This window comes from Seriola aureovittata, chromosome 8 (genome assembly GCF_021018895.1).
Source record: "Seriola aureovittata isolate HTS-2021-v1 ecotype China chromosome 8, ASM2101889v1, whole genome shotgun sequence".
Taxonomy (NCBI): Eukaryota; Metazoa; Chordata; class Actinopteri; order Carangiformes; family Carangidae; genus Seriola; species Seriola aureovittata.
The window spans coordinates 14,600,646-14,620,126 of record NC_079371.1 but is presented as its reverse complement, the minus strand read 5'-3'; the positions used below and the strand labels follow the sequence as shown (position 1 = coordinate 14,620,126).

At 43.6% G+C, this 19,481-nt stretch overlaps 3 protein-coding genes across 5 annotated transcripts; 1 reads left to right on the top strand and 2 right to left on the bottom strand.

Moving 5' to 3' along the window:
* Positions 1 to 530: 530 nt before the first annotated feature.
* LOC130173087 (beta-crystallin B1-like) lies at positions 531 to 3,673 on the bottom strand. Of its 2 annotated transcripts, none has more exons than XM_056382012.1 (7): positions 3,464 to 3,673; positions 2,518 to 2,640; positions 2,249 to 2,346; positions 2,021 to 2,139; positions 1,788 to 1,920; positions 1,527 to 1,669; positions 531 to 1,391 (listed from the first exon to the last, which is right to left on the bottom strand). In XM_056382012.1, the coding sequence occupies exons 3-7, from the start codon at positions 2,339 to 2,341 to the stop codon at positions 1,220 to 1,222; spliced, it is 660 nt and encodes a 219-aa protein (XP_056237987.1). In that variant the 5' UTR covers positions 2,342 to 2,346; positions 2,518 to 2,640; positions 3,464 to 3,673; the 3' UTR covers positions 531 to 1,219. The 2 variants fall into 2 exon arrangements, with proteins under 2 accessions (XP_056237987.1, XP_056237986.1); XM_056382011.1 differs by having other exon boundaries at positions 2,518 to 2,637.
* A 67-nt stretch (positions 3,674 to 3,740) lies between these two features.
* Positions 3,741 to 6,870, top strand: cryba1l1 (crystallin, beta A1, like 1). Of its 2 annotated transcripts, XM_056382010.1 has the most exons (6): positions 3,741 to 3,861; positions 4,313 to 4,395; positions 4,612 to 4,730; positions 5,137 to 5,278; positions 5,372 to 5,514; positions 5,969 to 6,870. In XM_056382010.1, the coding sequence occupies exons 2-6, from the start codon at positions 4,321 to 4,323 to the stop codon at positions 6,114 to 6,116; spliced, it is 627 nt and encodes a 208-aa protein (XP_056237985.1). In that variant the 5' UTR covers positions 3,741 to 3,861; positions 4,313 to 4,320; the 3' UTR covers positions 6,117 to 6,870. The 2 variants fall into 2 exon arrangements, with proteins under 2 accessions (XP_056237985.1, XP_056237984.1); XM_056382009.1 differs by lacking the exon at positions 3,741 to 3,861 and having other exon boundaries at positions 4,174 to 4,395.
* An 813-nt stretch (positions 6,871 to 7,683) lies between these two features.
* On the bottom strand, positions 7,684 to 15,184 carry LOC130173074 (uncharacterized). Its single transcript, XM_056381987.1, has 6 exons — positions 15,028 to 15,184; positions 13,042 to 13,158; positions 11,531 to 12,825; positions 9,935 to 11,008; positions 9,698 to 9,832; positions 7,684 to 9,548 (listed from the first exon to the last, which is right to left on the bottom strand). The coding sequence occupies exons 2-6, from the start codon at positions 13,142 to 13,144 to the stop codon at positions 8,586 to 8,588; spliced, it is 3,570 nt and encodes a 1,189-aa protein (XP_056237962.1). The 5' UTR covers positions 13,145 to 13,158; positions 15,028 to 15,184; the 3' UTR covers positions 7,684 to 8,585.
* Between the last annotated feature and the right edge of the window lie 4,297 nt (positions 15,185 to 19,481).

Here is a 19,481-nt window from a genome sequence, read left to right as displayed (position 1 = left end):
TACATTCGTTTTGTACTGTAGTCTCCCCATGTTGTTGTTCAGGTGTCAGGGTGGGGATGTACATTTTTTTCAGTTTGCAAAGGAGTTCATGTCAGAAAGGTTTGGGAACTAGCACAGCATTTCTTGCTTCATGACAGCGAGGGAGATGGCATTGCAGACTGCACTGAGAGCAAACTAATCCATTTCCTCAGATGCCCCCGCGTATTCAATATGAAAGTATAAAAAGAAGATATGATTCAATTTAGATTTGATGTGATCCTATCAGCAGAAATTTCGGTCTGTCCTGTTGTGTTCTTCCAAAGCCTGTGTGACACAATCTGGCAACTATGTCACATGATCAGCTTCACTGGACTGATACTGCCCTGTTGGCCAACTTTTCTATACACTACACACTTTCTTTTTTTTTTTTAAACAAAACACTACTTGATGACAATGCAAGCCTTTTAAATCCCATTCAACATGAACATAATAGGACTGTTTATTTGCCTTACCACATTTTCACAAAGAAAACTATGAACAAATAACTACTGGTTAAAGTTTTAAGTCAATCATGAAATAATATTTGGTGTCCAGTTAGCATCCAAAATACTGAGCAAAAAACCAGCGATTGATAAATGATCAAATCTAATTATTCGCACATTTTTATTCATCTCAATATTTTATTTTACCAGTTTTGTTCACTAACATTTTCATTCAGGGGATTTTTCAGTAGACAGTAACAAAGACAGCATCTTTGAAATCAAGATTTTCCATTTTATTGAAAACTTGGCCAGGATTCTGTACAGCAGAGAGAGTGTGCAGTGCACAGGGGCAAGAAGACGGGGGGTAGGGGGCTCAAGGGACGTTTCCCATGGTGCATCATACCCTGAGCCGAGAATCGTGTGTAAAACAGCAAGAGGCTTTGTGCTCCCTCTTTGGTGTCTCAGATGACAGTGGAGGGGAATGAAGTGAGGGACTAAAAAAGGGTGAAAGGGGGGGAAAGCAAAGCTCAGCCCATAGGGGAGAAAGAGAAAAGTAGAGACAGAGAGGAATGGAGGATGGTCCTTCCACTGAGGTGTTGTCTCCGATCAGGGGCAGATCTAGATCCTCACCCTTCCCCTCACTGCATTAGACCGTTTAAGGTACTGAGGTAAAGGCCTCAGACATCTCTCCCCCTTTCCCTCTTCCTCCGCCCCTCTCCCTCACCTCCGCTCTTTCTCTTTCTCTCCTTGCCTGAACCTCACTTGCTGGCCATGGTGTAGCAGCCCTGTTGGTGCCACTGCATGTCACGGATACGCCTCACGGACTGGAACTGAGGATGGCGGGCGCCATACTCGTTGAAGTGCCTGAAGTCGCCCTTCTCCAGCAGGTACTGGCTACCACGGTATCCAGGGAACTGGTATCCCACCCAGCTGGGAAAGACAGAGGAAAAGTGTCAGTATAGGATTGATTTTATGTCTTTTTATGTCATTTGAGTCCTGCCTTTGAGCTCGCAACCTCATATGTGAGCTGCAACCACTGTACAGTCATCTGCAGCAGACACTCACGTTCCACAGCTGACAATGATGCTGCCGACTCTGTCGGTGAAGCCATAGGAGAACAGGCTGGGAACGTCATCGTCCATGATCTCCATCTTGCGGCCCTTGAACTCTCCCACCTCGTACAGGCAGATCTTGTGCTTCTCAGGGTCCTGGAAGAGAGAAATGCATGGAGAAAGATGAGGTCAGAGAAGAGTCTGAAGCAAAAGAGAAAGAAAAAACATGCAAGAGAGGAGTGAAACGGATAAAAGATGTTTTTGTTTTTTTTACCATTTTGACAGGCCTGAAGGACAGCAGGTAGTCGTTCTTCTGGCAGTTGCTCCAGGAGTCCCAGCGAGGATACTCTCCCTTCTCCAGGATGTACATCTCACCACAGAAGTTCATCTGCTCAAAGCCCACGAAGCTGCAGATGACATGAGATGTTATGAAGTATCCAAGCAAGGCTACAGTATCTGTTTGAAATGTGAAAACACATAGGCCTATGTCTCCTTTGAGATACTTACGGTCCACACTCAACGCGCAGGGAACGCACGCGGTCCATTCCCAGCTCACACACATTCATGCACTCGTTGCTGATCTCGATCATGCGACCCTGGAAGTTCTCCTGGTCGAACACGTACATCTGGAGGAGACAAGATGCACACAGACAAGTCAGTACAGCAACAAACTAAATAGATATGAGCAACTTTCATCTCCGTGTAAAGATGAAGTGTAATGTGAGAGCCACCCACCTTGTAGGACATCATTCCCATCTCAGACTTCTTGCTCTGAGCAGCCTTCCCGTCAGTCTGGGAAGAAGTCTTGGACTTATCTCCACTGGACATGATTACTGGATGGAAAGAGAGGAAAAAACACTGAGGGGTACAATCATGTGACAAATATACGGGAATGATAGAGGATGTATTGAAATATATAGATTAATCTGTATTTTCCAGTCTAACCCTCCTGCTTTGTATCTCCACACACCTGCAGGTTTACATTACGCATGTGTGCACCTTACCTGTCTGTGTGTGCGATGCCTGTGCCGAAACCTCACTCAGAGTGTGTGTGGCTCAGAGTGCGCCCATGCCTTTTATACGCTGGCGCCCACAGGAGAGGGATTATGGGGAGAGAAACAAACCTGCTGAGGTCAGAGACGAGAGACAAAAGAAACCCCACATCATCAGAGAGGGACGGACAGAGGGGATGGGCGGAGGCAGAGGACGACTGACAGAAGCTGGAGAATAGACTGAAGCCCAGTTACTAACAGAACTAGAATAGTACAAGTTGGATTCCTGAAGTCAAGTTTAAAAGTAGTGCATGAAACTTTAACCATAATAACTAAAAATCTATAATTCATTTTCTATACCATAACAATCAACTTATTCCTAATATAAACCAGTATAGATAGACGGATTGCATTGATTGCAAACAGTGACATGAATTATAACCTCAGGTTTTCAGATAAGGTGGATAAAGTTCAATGTCATTTAACAGAAATGTTCCAAGCTACAAAATGTTTCCAGATAATGTCAGAGGGGTTCATTCATGTCTGATACATAAATCTGAATGAAATGCTTCACAAATTAAGGTCTGAATTCGCCAAACTTTCCATCTGGTAGACCCCATTGTAGATGTATGGGACCACAGACCCACATTTGTTTTATGAAACAAAAGCTAAGGTAATTTTTATTTAATTGTTGCAACTTATAACTGTTTAAATGGTGATGTAACTGCAGGGAAATCCTTCACTAATGAGTCTAAATGAGTGAAAATCAAAATCAGACCATGACCCCTTATTGAAAACCATTGTTCAAGCTAAACCATAGACATCATCTATGTGCACACAAGTGTAGTCTACCTGCACCCTTGAGAGTGCGCGCACAAGATGACAATGAGATTCCGTTACACGAAGAGGGGGGAAATGAAACCTTTACACACATTTCTACACATTCATCCAGACCCACCCGGTTATCTCCTTCTGTGTGCCCCGCGGTGCCTCTGCTCCGCCGTTAATCCCCACATTCTCCACCCCGATCCCGGCCCTTTGTGCCTGGGCACACGCTGGACTGCTGACCGGGGCCCGAACATACCGGAGCGCCTTTGTTTCAGAACACCAGCAGCACTATAGGATCTGCTGAGCTGGCCGCTGCAGCAGGACAACGCCAGGCGCACCGAGAGCGCGCCGCGCTGCTGCCGCTGTGACGGTGTGCATGGTCCCAGTCAGAGCCGTGGACGCGCAGCTGAAGGCGCGCTCCCCGACCGTCGGTATAAAACTGAAGCGCCAGGTTCTCTCAAAGCTCTACGCGAGGCAGGCGGTAGGCGCGTACCACTCCCGAGCTCTTCCAATAAAGTGCCAATCTAGGTAAGGCTGCATCTCTGCTCTCCACTCAGCTCAGGTCAGACACACAGGTGCGCTCCACGCGCTTCACACAGCCACTGAAAACCAAAAGCACTTTCTGAAACACCTGTACAGTAACGGCTACCAGATTTGATCAAACTTGTAATTGAACAGTTTTAATATATTTCACTTCTATTTGATTCTCGATTGAAAAAGTAAATTGTTTTTGCCCAGACCCCACTAACTATTCAGTTTAAGAGTTTTATGAATTCTGACAAAATATTGTAGCTAAATAAAAAAGTGTTCCTCTGATAATTGGAAGTGACATTGTGTTGAACACCATCATGTTTAAAACTAATTTAAAACAACTTGCCAAACAGGTTATTATGTTATTGAATGGCTGATGCTCTGATATATTCCCTATCCTGCCTGGTTTTCCTTACCTCCTTCTCTCTGTCCTCATGTTCCACCGCAGGCGTAAAGATGTACAGAACTACAAGATCCCCAATGATGCAGCCACTGGTCAACTCAGGAATGGGTGTGGCTCCTTTCTTCAAGGTAAACACACACACACACACACACACACACACACACACACACACTTGACTGTACACACATCAGTGCACTCCCTTATGTTACCAAGTTAAGATTTTTTAAAAGTGGATCAGGAGGAGTAGGAAGCATTTATGGGTTACACTTGTTACACAGTGTTGTGTGCATCCCTATACTTGATGTTGATGACTGCTGATTAATCCCCCTGCTCTTCCCTCACAGGTGACTGTGTTCGAGCAGGAGCATTTCCAGGGCAAGTGCCTGGAGTTCACCTCCGAGTGCTGCAACATCCAGGAGTGTGGACTGGACAACATCCGCTCCATCAGGGTGGAGAGCGGAGCGTAAGTCTCACACACTTTGTCTCTGTCAACAAGACAAAAATAAGACCCAGTGCAGTGAGTGTAGAAAATGAAATTAAATGATCGTCAAGGTAAACTATTATCTATTTTAATACATCAGTCCCAAACACAAAGAGTCATGTTGGATGCTTTACACACTGAGACAGATGAGATGTGGATTATGTAAAGGGAGCTGAACCTTAACATGAATGATGTCCTTAATATTTTGCACATTTGGTGTATCTGCCTGTTTAAAAGATATACAATAACTCTCCAAAGGGGCTCTAATTTAGGGTCTAAGTTAGATTACACAAAGAAACTTCCTCAATTTTGTACACAATAAAGTGATGTGTGTGTATTATCATGTAAACAGGCCATTCTCTCTCTTTCTCTCTCTCTCTCCGTGAAGCTGGGTGGGTTTTGAGCACCATGACTTCCAGGGCCAGCAGTTCATCCTGGAGAGAGGAGAGTACCCCCACTGGGACGCTTACAGCGGTTCCCTCTCCTACCACGTGGAGCGCCTCATGTCTCTGCGCCCCATCTACTGCGCCGTGAGTAAATCCTGACTCCTAGTGTTCATGTGACAGTCAACAATTACCTCGGCAATCCAAAAAAAAAGACAAATGTTTCTTTCACCCTTACAGTCCCACCAGAGTAGTCGCATGATCATCTTTGAGAGAGAGAACTTCATGGGCCGCAGTGTGGAGATCTGTGACGACTACCCCTCTCTGCAGGGCATGGGCTGGATGATGCCTGAAGTTGGCTCCATGCATGTGCAGTGCGGCGCGTGAGTTATCACAAATTTGTCGGTGTAAATTTGATGGTGTAAACTGTACCAGTGGGATGTTTATTTGCAAAACCTGAACAATTGTCTCTATAAATGATCCTTCAAGGGATGTACACTTGACCATCCATTAATATTTATCAACATTGATCTCACAGTTAAACTGAGTTTTCTTACATTAACTCTTGTGTATTTCTCTATTGCTTTTTCTTTCCTATACTTATTTTCTGTTGCTTTAATGACCCAAAATCACCACATGGACCATTAAGCATCATCTAATTCGACCTTCACACTTCCCAAATAGACATGTCTGTCCACCCCTATAATCCCTCACTAGCTTGTATTGTATGTTATAGACATACCAGCTGAAAGCTCTGAGCATGTACTAAATCCCCTCTCTGCCACACTCCTAAAATAGTCCCACTAACCCTCACCGCTTTCTCTGTCTATCCCACAGCTTTGTGTGCTACCAGTACCCTGGCTATAGGGGCCAGCAGTACATCATGGAGTGTGAGAGACACAGTGGAGACTACCAGCACTGGAGGAACTGGGGCTCTCACTGCCAGACCCCCCAGATCCAGTCCATCAGGCGCATCCAGCACTGAGAGGAGGACAGGCTGAGACCGAGCCGTGGCCTCAGTGCCACGGACAGCGTGTCCCCTTGACTCCCCCTCTCTAAACCCATAACCCCCTCCTCTCTATTTCTTTCTTTCTCTCTTCAATCCTTCCCTTCCTCTTGACTTGAGCCTCAACAGCCGCCCCAACCTGAGTCAACACTACCACTGATTTACAGCCGCTGCCAGAGTGTGATAAGAGACAATATCGCACTGTTAAAGCACAGGGAAACACACGCTCCACACATACACACACACACGCTGACATAACTGACACTCACACAGTGTCTTTTTACTTGGTTTAGAGGTCCCTACGCTCTCACACACGCACACACACACACCTGGGCTGTACTCTCACCTGAGCTGGGCGATGAGTAGAGCATTTCCTGAGCGAGCTGGCACCAAACGGAGGGGAGATGAACGATCATGAAAACCTCACCAGCTGCACTCACTCTGCTCTGCGCCGTGGTGCAGCTCAGATGTGTTTTGTTGTTGTGTGTAGGAGGTTGATCCACAGGTTGATAACTAATAAAACTCATTTTCAATTCATGTATTCTTGTTTTATTATTGATAAGTGTGTGAGTGATGCCTGAGAGAGCATGGGCGTTGAGACTAGTTTAGAAAAACACACATGCATGAATAAAGTGGGCTGTCCACTTCCCTCCCTTCCCCTCTCTTTGCAGAATGAAACACACACGCAATGACTGTGGTTTACTACAGTTCAAGTTTTCAAAATGGTAAAAAGTATGAAAAGGTCTATAGAAGAGGAGTGTCTACATAAGTCAGAGGTTTCTGCTGATGTTGTGATTCGAAAAAATAAACCATGTCACTATTGGATGACACTGTAACTGACATGAAGTCAAGCTGCCCACTGATGTGAAGGATGAAGCTACGAGCTTTTCACAAGTCAAGGGTTAAGTGGTGTTTAAAACCACATTTGCTCAAGCCTGCAACCACATGATAATCTGTATTTAAAACTATACCTGCCAAATTAATTTAAGGTACCAAAGTAGACAACATACTCTAATAGGGACAGGATCATCTTCAATTATTCATGACAACAGGCAAAACACAGATAATGAAGAAAGTATCTTCACCACAACGGAGTTTATGCTCAGGAAAAATGCTGCAAATAAATCAAACATGAGCAAATTAAGAAATACATTTGCTATTTTGACAATATGCAGCATAAAGAAATGTGCTGCAAATACAGAAAACACAAGCAAACAACACAGCAGATAATTCCTGTGGAGACTGAAACTGACAAATATGTCATCCACTCAATAACGGTGTTCAAAAATGAGCTTCATATGTGTATTTTAGTTGTAACTCCCTGACTGTGTGATTCCAATATTATTGGAAATATTGATTTAAACATGTTGTTTCTATCTTAACGATATTAAGGTAAAATTGATCAATAATATTGACCATGCTGACATATGGAGAGTATGGTGTGTCTTTTGTTTCAATCTCAAATCCGATAAGAGGGAGAAAAGTTAAAAATATGCACTGATGATGAGCCTCACTTTCACTGATGTTGTATAGACCTGATACCACGCAAGGAAAACAAGAGAAATCTTTAATGTAGAAATCTGAGTCCTAGACTCAAAAGTGCCACGAGGAACGTTGTGAAACATAACACGACAGTAAAACAAGGAAGACAAGAGTTTTCCTGGGACATTTACAAATTGTGGCAGAACAGAGGCGGACATTATCAATCGTATTTACAACTAATACAGTCATAGTCATATTTACAACTAACAAAACACTCTTGAATCCTTTGACAGATAAACCTGATTTTTTTTTTTTCAGTGAATCTCCTCTGAAACTGTTTGGTTAGTGTTGTTTTCAACATTTGACAGTTAAAACAAACTTCTCTGAACACATCTGTTTAACAGTAACAAAGTACTGAATCTTGCAGCAACAACCTTGTAACTCTTTATATAAAATCAATGGTTAAATATCTACAAAATACAAAAAAAAAATGAACAACCCCAGTCACCTGTGTTCTCAACTCAAGAGCAGAAACTAAATCTCTGCCCACATACTATACAGTCCTTGTTTGCTTTAGCTTTTAGTTTTTGTGCTTTATGCACAATGATACAAAACTGTTTCAGGTTTTTACCACATTACTCTTTTTCAGTCTGAACAAATAGTGAACAAGCTGCTCACAGCTCTTCTTTTCTTAAGCATGGATGGAATAGGAAAACAAACCCCCCCCCACGTGATTGTCAAAAGAGCACAACATAAACAGAAAACATCCCTTATAACAGGCATCTATGATGAAACCATATTTGTCTTGATTCATGTCTCTACTTGACCTTAAAGCTCATAGTTAAGTGAAACAAATTCAGTGATATTTTCTGGGAAATGGAAGAAATAATACAAAGTAAAGAAGACGAGTAGAAAATGTAAATGACAATTCTGTCTGTTTGTACTGGGTCACCACAGACGCTGATGTCAGAGCACCTCAGTCTTATATTTTTGGTTAACAAGCTCACCTTTAATCATTGTAGCAAAGACCACTGATGAAGCATAGCCTGTCTTTTCTCCGACAACATCCACGTCCTCGTCTCCTTCCCCTTCCTCGCCTTCTGAAGACTCTGCCCAGCTGATGACCTCCGGATCAGGGACAGGGCTGGAACCTCCAATCACATCAATGTCCTCGTCTTCCCAGCTTCCTCTCGACCTCTCACTTATCTCTTTTGTTGGATTTGGAGGAGGTGAAACAAAATGTGACAGAGTCGGTGCCGTTCTGCTCTGGCAGTGGTCTCTCTCTGTCTGTCCTCGGCAGTCGTCTGTGTGCTTCTCCTGGTCGGCTCTTTCATAAGTGTCTCCATCCACATCGATTATCTCAAGACCGCCCTCCGTCTCTTCATCTATCAAACTTTCTCCTGTTTCTCTGAGTATGATTTCTCTCCACACTGTGCTTCTATCTTCTTGTTCTTTTCTTTGCAAAAAATCTCCTTCACTGGTCAGTGAGACAGTCTCTACATCGATCACGTCATCTGCCTCTACGGTTGCTTGTTCAGAGGCAAAACCTGCAGATTTAGAGCTGGGTATGCATGTTTCAGAGGTCGGCTGGGCCACTGGCTCACAGCAAACCCTTTTGGCCACAGTGGCATCGTCACTTGTCTCCTCCCCAGACTCTCCTCTCTTCTTTCCCCTCCTTGTGGGTCCTTGTGCCTCTTCCTGTGGCTGGACATTCAACTCTTCCTCATGTAGCTCTTGATTTTTCTCCAGTTGTCCATTCGTGCCACAGTGCTCTACAGGCTGCAGCTGAATTGTTGGTGTTGAACTTCCACCATTAGATAAACTGAGAAGTTGTCCATTTTTCTTGGGCCTGCCTGGCCTGGAGCGCGGTTGGCCTGCTGAGGGCGGTCGTTTCTCTGCGAGCTGCCCCTCAAGAAAGGGCAAAGTGTCCTGTAAAGCAAATTTACTTTATTACATTTATCAAATGCCTAGAAACAATCGCGTGAAAACATGGTGGCCCTATCTTTAAATTTGAATAAGACATGTGGAAAACACATTTTTGATCTTGTTAAAAAAAAAAAAAAAAGGTCAATGCTCACCATGATATGTGCTTCTCTAAACCTACTCCTGATGGGGTAGGTCTTTGTGCTCCACAACACTGGCTGATTCTTTTGAGACAATGTGCCTCCAGGGTATTTCACTGATGATGAACTTGTCTTTACTTTTGCAGGATCCTGAAATACATGTAAGCACAGACAAACCACTCACAATCCAATGTGACCCTCATAATAACACCAGTTATCAGACTCATCAGAGAAGTTAGAAAAGTCTGTCACCATGATTTCCAGACTCTGACAGCTGTGTTCCTGCAGTTTAACTCTGACGGGCAGCGGGACTCTCCTCTCCAGTTTCACCACAGGCATCTGCTTGAGCTGTTTGTCTTCTCGGTCATGAAGGATTTTGATCTTTGCGTCACTTGTTGAGACTGGTTTTTTCACCCTCTTTCTCTCTAATGAGAACAGATATTGGTTTTTTCTTCTCTTGCTCTGCCGTTTGGTTGGTTCTCCCTCAGCATGTTTTGGTGTACGAGCAGAGGCTTTGCTTGGCTGGGAACGGCTTGGTTGCTTCTCAGCTTCATCACTCTGCTGCAGTTCTGCTGTTTGCGAGCGCATGACTGGACGATGTACAAGTGTGTTCTGTAGTCGAGTAGAGTCGGCTGCTACGGTCCAGATCTTGTTTTTTTTGTAATTGTTCCGGACAGTGTTAGACTTTATAGCCTCTGTGGGGGTCTCACCATCCTTCCCTTCCTCTTCCCTGGCACTACAGCTGTTAATGTGTCGCTCAAACGACTGGAGGAAGTGGTTCAGCATATCGTTCAGCTCTCCCTCTCCCTGCTGCTGCAGATCAGGTACCTCACCAAAAGTGGAACTGCTGGCTCCTACAGCAACAACTTGTGAAGACCCTTGAACACCTGGACCTGCTTCCAGGAGGCCAGTAGTACAGCCTAGTTTGCTTTGTGTCAAATTCTTCCCGGAGGAGGTGTAGGTACAACTGCTGCTACTGGCTGGAAGAGGGGGTTGAGAATGTGGAGTACTGTTGTTGTTGTTTGGTAAAATGTCGAGTCCCATCATCACTTCCTCCAGGAGACGATCAATTTGCTCGGGCTGGTCCTGGTGGGGTGGAGGGGCCGGAGAAGGGAGGGTGGTGGTGTGGAGGAGGGACGTTGCTGGAAGCACGTAGGGGGCTGCAGTTGACAGCATGATGGGAGACGGAGAAGGCTGGATGGAGGGGCTGGGGGAAGATAAGGTATGAATGTTGTAGAATCGCATGGGAGGAGGAGGACAAGGAAAGGAAACTGATGCTGTTGATTTGGCCCTCGCCCTCTGAGCTCTGCCAACCGGGACACTGTCCTATAACCAGGGAGAAAAGTGTGTTAATTACAAAACAATAAAAATGCAGAACGTTCAAGACAATAAAATGCGTATTTATTAATTATACAGTGGAAAATCAATGAGCAATTATTTTGATTGATGATTTGCTGTTTTACTTTGTGGTCTGTGATAGTTAACTGAACGTCTTTGGGTTTTGGACTGTTGGTCAAACAAAAATAAAATGTATGAAGACATCAGGTTGGACTTCAGGAAACTGTGGTTTTACTGTACTATTCTATCTGGTATATTATAAAATATTTAATATGTAAAGAATAATATAAAAATAGTTTCCACCTATCACATCTCTGGACTGTGACCAGAGATGTGGACCCATCTTATATCCTTTTTCAAAATAAAATGCTCTATTTCAAAATGTTCTTAAAATGTTGATTTATTGAGAAATCAAACATCGTTTTCCAGTTAAATTTTGAAAAACCATAACAGCCTTCCCGTCTACCTCAGTGTTTTGTTGATACCACAAACAGAAGACGGTGCTCTCACCTGTTTAAACTGCTGTGTGTCTCCTCCTCCTCCCACGCTGTATGGCAGTATGTCTCCACTCTGGCTGACCTCCCACTCTTTGCCGCACCTTCCTCTCCTCTGATACCTCCTGGTCGGCTTCAGATGCTCTCTTGCTCTCAGGTACAACTTCCTGCCTGCAGCTCCTCCACCCTGACCCGTCCTGGATGTCCTCATCCCCGACCTCTGCAGGAACAGCTTCTGCAGCCTGCTCACCCCGACGTCCTGCACATCCACCGTCTGCATTAACCTTCCTCGCCCCCTCCCTGCCGTTCTTGCTCGTGGTCTCCTGGCTCGTCTCTCACCCGTCCCTGCTCTCCTGGCATCTCCAACCCCTGCCCCCCGCCTCCGCCTTGGTCGCCCCCTGCGGGGACCCTCCTCTTTGTCTGCATTCAGAAAGTAGTTGATGAATCCTGGGATGTTGCCTTGGAACTGCTCAAGCTGCTTGCCCTCCCATTCTTCACCCTCTACAACATCTCTGGCTGCTCCTTGAGGTCCAGTCCACCAGCTGTGAGGGCCAGCGTCACACAGGGCTGTTTCGGTGGAAAAAGGCAGGATGGACGGGAGCACAGGGGTGTAAGGTGGTGCCAGAACAGTAACAGATGTGTGTGCAGCTGTTGTGGTATCTTGCATAGAGGCTGCAGGAAAAGAGGAAGGTTGGGGTGTTTGGTTTTGCTCTGGTGGATAGACGAGGGATATAGGAACATAGGGAATTTGAGGGGGAACAAAATGGGAGTCTGTCTGCCCTAAACCTTGGAGAGCAGTCAGATCAGTGGTCTCAAAGGAGGCTGCTGAGTGAGTAGGGGGAGCTGTGTTTACCTCCAGCTCCTCTGTCTGTGTCCACATGTCTTTTTCACCATCTGATAGTGTATCCTTCCACAGGAAAGTGCTCCCATCCCTCACCTCCCTCCTCCACTTGCCCCGTCTCCCCTCATTCTGCTCAAGCATCAGTGGCTCTGTCTGAACTCCCACCTCTGTGAGCTGGCCTCCTCCACCCTCATTTCTGCTTTTATGATCACTTTTCTTGACCTCCACCAGCCCGTGGATGCCCAACTTGGCGGCAGCAGAAATGGCCTCTTGCTTCTCCGTCTCCCCCTCCCCAGCCATCTCTCCGGAGTACAGCAGTCTGACCATGTGGAGGAGGGTGCAGGCGCCGAGTGCCCGAAACTCCAGGAGATGACTCTGTCCTGCGGGGGGCGCCGGCGTGGAGGACAGAGCGGAGGAGACATGGGGGCTGATAGCTGACAGAACACAACTGTGTGCTGGCACTGAAACACCTGGAGGACAGATGTCAGAAATAATAATGGCTCAAACAACTACATGAAACTGGAATATGTGATGTTACAATGTTACATAATATTATCTATGTTTAAACCTCCTTCACTGAGTACTGATCAACTAATCTGATCTGAGAGCACAAACAGCAAAACCACACACTCTAAGGTCAATAGTGAAATGTGTGTCATGTAGTCATTTTGTGAGTGTATTTATACCTTCTGCCTTGAGTAGAGTGTCACAGAACTGGCTGCACTGTTGCTGTCTCTGCAGCTCAGCGAGGAGGTGGGCTTCAAACCCTGGTTTTTGGTAGCACCACATTTCCCCATCCACTTCTGGGGAGGAGCAGAGAGGAGCGATAAAGGGTGAAATGTGATTAGACAAACCTGCTGAAACCTTACTGGCCAGAAGGAAGCCTAAAAATGTCACACTTTTCTGAGGGGCAGACAAATTTAAAAGATATAGTTTTTGTAAGCGTAACAAGATAATTTTTCAGCCAGATAAAGTATGCATATGCACCCCATTAAAACATGATCAAAGATCTTTTAATTGATAAATGTTGAGCATCATTGAGTCAGTGTGGGATTACATTGAGAGATGCTTGGAACAAAGGCAGGTGTGGTCACACTAAATTTTGATTTAAATTGATTTGATTTAGGTTTTTGATTTTCATTTTTTTTGTTTACTGTACAGTACTGTACTTTACTGTTTACTGTACTACTACTTATATATATATGTATACTTATTATATATGTTTAAAACGCTTTAGTACTTTTACTTGGATAATATTTTAAATACAGGACTTTTACTTTAAGAGTACTTTCACACTGTGGTGTAACTACTTTTACTTCTGCAACATATCTGAATACTTCTTCCACCTTTGCAAATTACTACAATTACTGCTCTAGTGATGGGTCATGCGCACAAGCCGGCTCTTTGTAGTGAATCAGAAGAGCCGGCTCGCATCGAGTGAGAGCCGGCTCCCAGTTTTTTGCCCATTCGCTGCAACCCCCAGCAGCCAGCCAGCTCCACCATTAGAGGGCCAAGTGGAGGAGGAGCAGCAAACCTCTGCTGTTTGGAGGCTTTTTGATGACATAGCTACAGGAGATGCTTCAAGGAGAAATCCGACAGCTGATGCTGTAACGGAGGTGAGGAGCTACCTTGAGGAGCCCCTCATCCAGAGAGCAGAAGACCCACTGAGCTGGTGGCAGGCCAAGGCCTCAGTCTTTCCACACCTGGTGAAGGTGATGGAGGGGAGACTATGTATTGTTGCCACATCAGTTCCTTCTGAGAGAATCTTCTCCAAAACAGGGCAGATACTCACGGAGAGGCGAAATCGTATCAGCCCATCCAAGCTGAGGCATCTGATCTTCCTGAAAGCCAACCTGCCCTGAGGACTAATGCTGTTTGCTGGAGTTTGGTTCTGGTTTTGGTTCTGTTCTGTGGATTTGTTTGAAATTTTTTTGTTCATTTGTCCAATAAAAAAGTTTAATTGAGGACATTATTAATGTTAGCTTGAGTTTGGTTCTGTTCTGTGGATTTGTTTGAAGTTTAATGTTAATTTGTGCAATAAAAAAGTTTAATTGAAATAAACAAATGTAAGAGTGGTTTTGTCACAGAATAAATGCACAGAATTAGGCAATTATAAGGTCTCTCATAAAAACACTGAAAGCAAAGGGGTTTTCAACACATAAACCATGATTTTTTTGCAAAGTTAAGGTATAATATAGGCTACAAAAGATCCTAAATAAAGAGCCGTTCGTGAGTCGAAAGAGCCGGCTCTCGGAAAAGAGCCGAACTTCCCATCACTATACTGCTCTGTTGAAGTTAACCTCCCTTCTGTGTTTTACCCAACCAAACTTATACGTTTTTTTTTGTATAAAATTAGCAATAAAAAGCTTCCTGAGGCGGGACAAAGCTTTTAAAATTGTGTTCCTGGTGCAAAGACCTGTAGGGTGAAAGCACACCTGCAGGTTAGCATCCCTGACGACAACTAGCAGCCAGCTAACGGCCCAGACAGACCGCCCAGAGTAAACAGGTGTAACCAAGTCATGACAGACCACGTGCTGGTTAACATATGATAAACACCACATTATCTAGTCTCCCTAAACTGTTTGAGCACAGTCTGAGCTGTTTGAGCCACTTTCTCACGGCTGACTGTAACAAACAAACGCGGGCAGGTGAAAGACACGGGTTTTACTCACCGTCTGCGAATCTCAAAGCTCCCGATAAATCCGCTCCCACGGCCAAGAAATTACATCAGTTCCTTTTAAAAATGTATATTTCTATTAGTAAAGTTAATAGACAGTACATTGTTTTGTTTTTTAGTTGGTTTTTCTGCCCATTTTGATGAAGTCATCCACAGGTCAGCGTGGTGGTCAACAGCGACACCGTTAAACTGTAGTCTGTTGTGTCGCCACCAGGGGGCAGGAGAGTCGCCACACAGCAGAGTGACCGATCACAGAAATAAAGGCAATAATAAAAACGACAAAATTCATTCTTTAACTCCATTCTTAGTCTAAAAACTCAACAAAAAAAATTTAATTAGATGTATAATGTCCTTGCTTATTACTTGGAACCTCATTAGATGTCAGCTATTCTTCCTGGGGCCATAAAGGAAAATCCATGGCATTATATAAATAACATATTAGATGCAAATGAAATTATATTTATATCCATATAGGCGTGGACATACATAAATACATGAACTTACATATAGAACAGTAATAAAATGAAACAAGGTGCGGTACAAGCATATTACAATCAGCAGGTACACACCTCACAGAACAGTATTTAACATTAAAGCATTACTTTGAGGTTGACAAACACACGTTCCCCAGAAGAAGCTGTTTTGTTGAGACATGCTTTTACAAAATCTTTCTACAAAATATTAGAAAATATTAGAAACACCTCTCATTGTAACACAATTCACACAACATACAATTTAACAGATCCACAAACTACAGCCTCCAAAATGATCATGAAGTTAGACGATCACCTCCTATTAGTTTATAACCATAATGAAGAAAAAGATTTATTAGAGATACCCTACATAAGTCTGACTTAAAGTGAGGCTGTGTAACTTCTGTAGGATAAAATAACACATTCATATTTAAAAAAAAAAGAATTTAATTCAAAAGCAATAAATCATACCCTTGTTTAGTTTAGTATAGTCAGAGTCCTTGCTGCTACAACATCACTTGGTCTGTATGACTAGTCACTCATGGTAGCCATTAGCTAATGTTCTGTGTAACTGAGAGGTGCGGTGACCGCTCTACTTGTGCTTCTATTACTTTACATTTTAATAGTCATCATGATCCCACACTTGTCACTTGTGGCCACATTAGCTGCTGTTTAGCAAAAGTTACATACATAAAAATTCCTCTGTCAAAATGTGGTTTACTGTTCACTTAATTACTAAGCAACAATTCGGTAACATTCTTCTTTTTGTCTTTGTTATTGTTGTTACAAGTTTCTGTGGAAAACAAGAGGTTAGAGGAAAAAAACAAAATTATAAAATCCTGAAATTGTACTTTCATACATGGCTATACAATTTCTATCTATAAACACTGTAAACAACATTACTGTGGCTGAAGACACTGTCCACACAGAGACACGATAAAACATAATCCTGTGTTAATTGTTCCCACCCAACTTTCCCATAGCCTAGTTAAGACCGTGGTGATGACTGACCTTGGATATCCTGCCACTGAGTAATATGAATAAACAAATTAACGAGAAGTTATTTTTATCTGTTTATTTACCTTGTACAGCTAACAGTCTGCCTCCCAACCCCTCCGCATATGATAGTAGTGACAGCAATAATGTGTACATGTGGTGCATGGATACTGAGACATCTTTATAAGCTTGTGCAAGTCTGTGTAGGTGGGATAACGCAAGGTGACAGGAATAATGGAAATAAGATACAGCCCTGCAGGCATCTGAACCACTTTTACGATATGTTATTTGTGGGAGCTGATGGATGTTTCTACATGTACTATACATCTAATGAATTGTATCCTGATAGTTTGGTCCAAGTGTGTGGATGAGGTTGTTACTTGGTTAGAGTCCACTTTCATTTTCAGAGTTAATATAGTTTATGCAGGTCCATTTCAAATACTGAAGGTTTAGTTTGACATCTGCCTAATTACATGTAAACTGGATTCAAGTCTATGCCAAGGTCATGAGAGGGAACAGAAGTGGAGGCAAAGGTCATATCTGATGATTTCATGATATCCATGTGTCTGCCATTCAATAGGACTGCACTGATCTGATACAGTGTTTTTGTCAATGTCATTATAAAGCGTGTGTTTTGGTCATCAGTTACATTCATTCAGTCACACCAGGCCACTGGCTCAGTTTTAAGTGCCACAGCAATCTCTGGCATCATGTTACCTTGTGTAAAAATAATTACAGTAATTTCTGTGCAGTGAGGTTTACAGGTTTTAAATTTGGGAAAAGGGGAGCGCTGGTGTCAGATTGAATATTTGGTATCAGCCTGATCACCCTGAGCCGAGGTCGTGGTGTCATGAGAGGAGAGAGAGTTGGACTGGTGCATCCCTATTAAACTGTACTTGTGGAAAAAAATACAGGGTAAGAGTTTTAAAGTGGGAACAGTGAATGTTCAGGTGCTTGTCATTAAGTTTTATGGTAATTTTATTTCATAATTGTTTATTTATTGTTTGAGTCTGGTGCTTTGCTATGAATGTCAAACAGCCACTTTTTCTAATTAAAACAGTGTACTGATTTATCTATGTTTTACCACTAAAGAGGTCAACTACTTCAATGTAAATGTTACAAAAACAAACTACTTGGATGTATGTATCCTAAAAAAGCACTATAGGAACAAAAAGTTTCAAAAGTTAGAGCCTTATAGAAAATGTTCTCATATAAGGTGGGCCCTGTCTTACATGTTGCAACCATAACTATCCCTAGGGCCTGATAATTCGACAGGTAAAACACATACACAGCCTGAATAAAACCTAAAGAAAACACATTACTTTTACATTTACAGTCAGTGATCAGTCAGTGCTCTTTGAATAGCACTGACACCTGGTGTATTCCCACAGGAGTATCCACAGAGAAAAGAAAAAGTCAGTTCCACCAGTTGTTGTGATCACACACCTTGCGTAGTTTCATTGTCTCCGCGCAGGTCAATGAGGACTTGCTGGAAGGACGACGAGGGAACTGGACTGAAAACCTCGGTAGGTGTTGGAGAGTCCTGTTGTTCCAGAGTGGGTCGAGGCCAGCGCTCATTGAACTTGACAAAGAAGAATGGGTCTTTAAAGGGCCCCCCGAAGATGATCGCCTGCATCAGGTAGACGAGGGCCACGACCATGGAGCTGATGAGGAAGAAGGGGATGAAGGGCCTCAGGTGGTCCCAGGCCACCCCAAACCCGTAACCCAGGCCGCTGAACCCATTCTGGTTCCCTGTGTGGGAGGTATGGCGGGAGGAGTCTGGGGCCGGAGTGAGATCTGGGCACTCGTCATCTGAGTTTGAGGAGGACGGACTAGGGACATCAAGTGAATCCATGAGTTATAGGGCGAAACAAACTGTTTTTTTGCTCTTAGACTGGTCAGTTTCCTCCAGAGATCATAAGGAAGGGAACAGGCCACACATAATCTCCCAGTGGTGTGGTTCCCCTACCTTATCATGCATGGTAACAGACCCAGTGGTCTCCTCAAGGTGGACTATCAAATTCCTCGCTGAACACGTGCTGTATTCCTTTGGCCTTATCCTCCCAGCAGTTTCCCCCCTTAGGTCTCGTAAGCTGGAGTTAAAAGTCGCTGCTTCTTTTGAGCTTTAGAGAGAGACAGAGAGGAAATGAGGCACAGCGGGGGAGCCTTAAATAGATATGACACCAAATGACAGGACACAGGGAGGGAGGGAGGGAAAATCTGCTGCGTATGGTCATCTCAAGTTTAAAGAGGTGTGTCTGTGTGTGTGTGTCTGTGTCTGTGTGTGTGTGTGTGTGTGTGTGCGTGTGTGTGTGTGTGTGTGTGTGTTGGAGCACCAGCTGCACAGGTTAGACATTACACACACTCAGTGTCTAACACAGACCATCACACTTGACAGTTAAACGTATGTTTGCTGCAGCCAGAGGAAAAAAACATTAATGTTTTTCTGCAGTTAATTACAGCTCTAATAAAAATGCTGCACTGTGGCTGCTAGATGCCAGAGTCCTTATGTTGTGGCAGGTGCAGCGATAGGATTTTATTAAACTACATTAACTTTACACTTCTCATCTTACCAAGGCTGTAGCCAAGGTTTCAGATACACTGAGGTTATATGTCCGGTCATGTGGATATTTCATATAATGTATATTTCAAATATGTAATTGTCACAGATTAGTCTTCTTGATTCAGGTTGATTTTCTTACTAAAGTCTTTCTGAATATTGTTCTCTTACAGTCCAGACACCAGAGTCCAGATGAGAGAAGATCTGAGTTGATCAAAATGTTGATACACTCATCTCAGTCAGTTACAGTGTGCTGAAAACAATGAGCTCATCAAGCAGCAATGAGTGGTGCGGGCAGGGCTTTGAATACTTTCTTTAACCCCACATGACAAAGAGCTGCTCGCCCTTATTGGTAGAGGTTGTCGAGGTGTATGCAGCCTTAAAAAAAAAAAATCAATTAATATTACAGTTCATATTTAC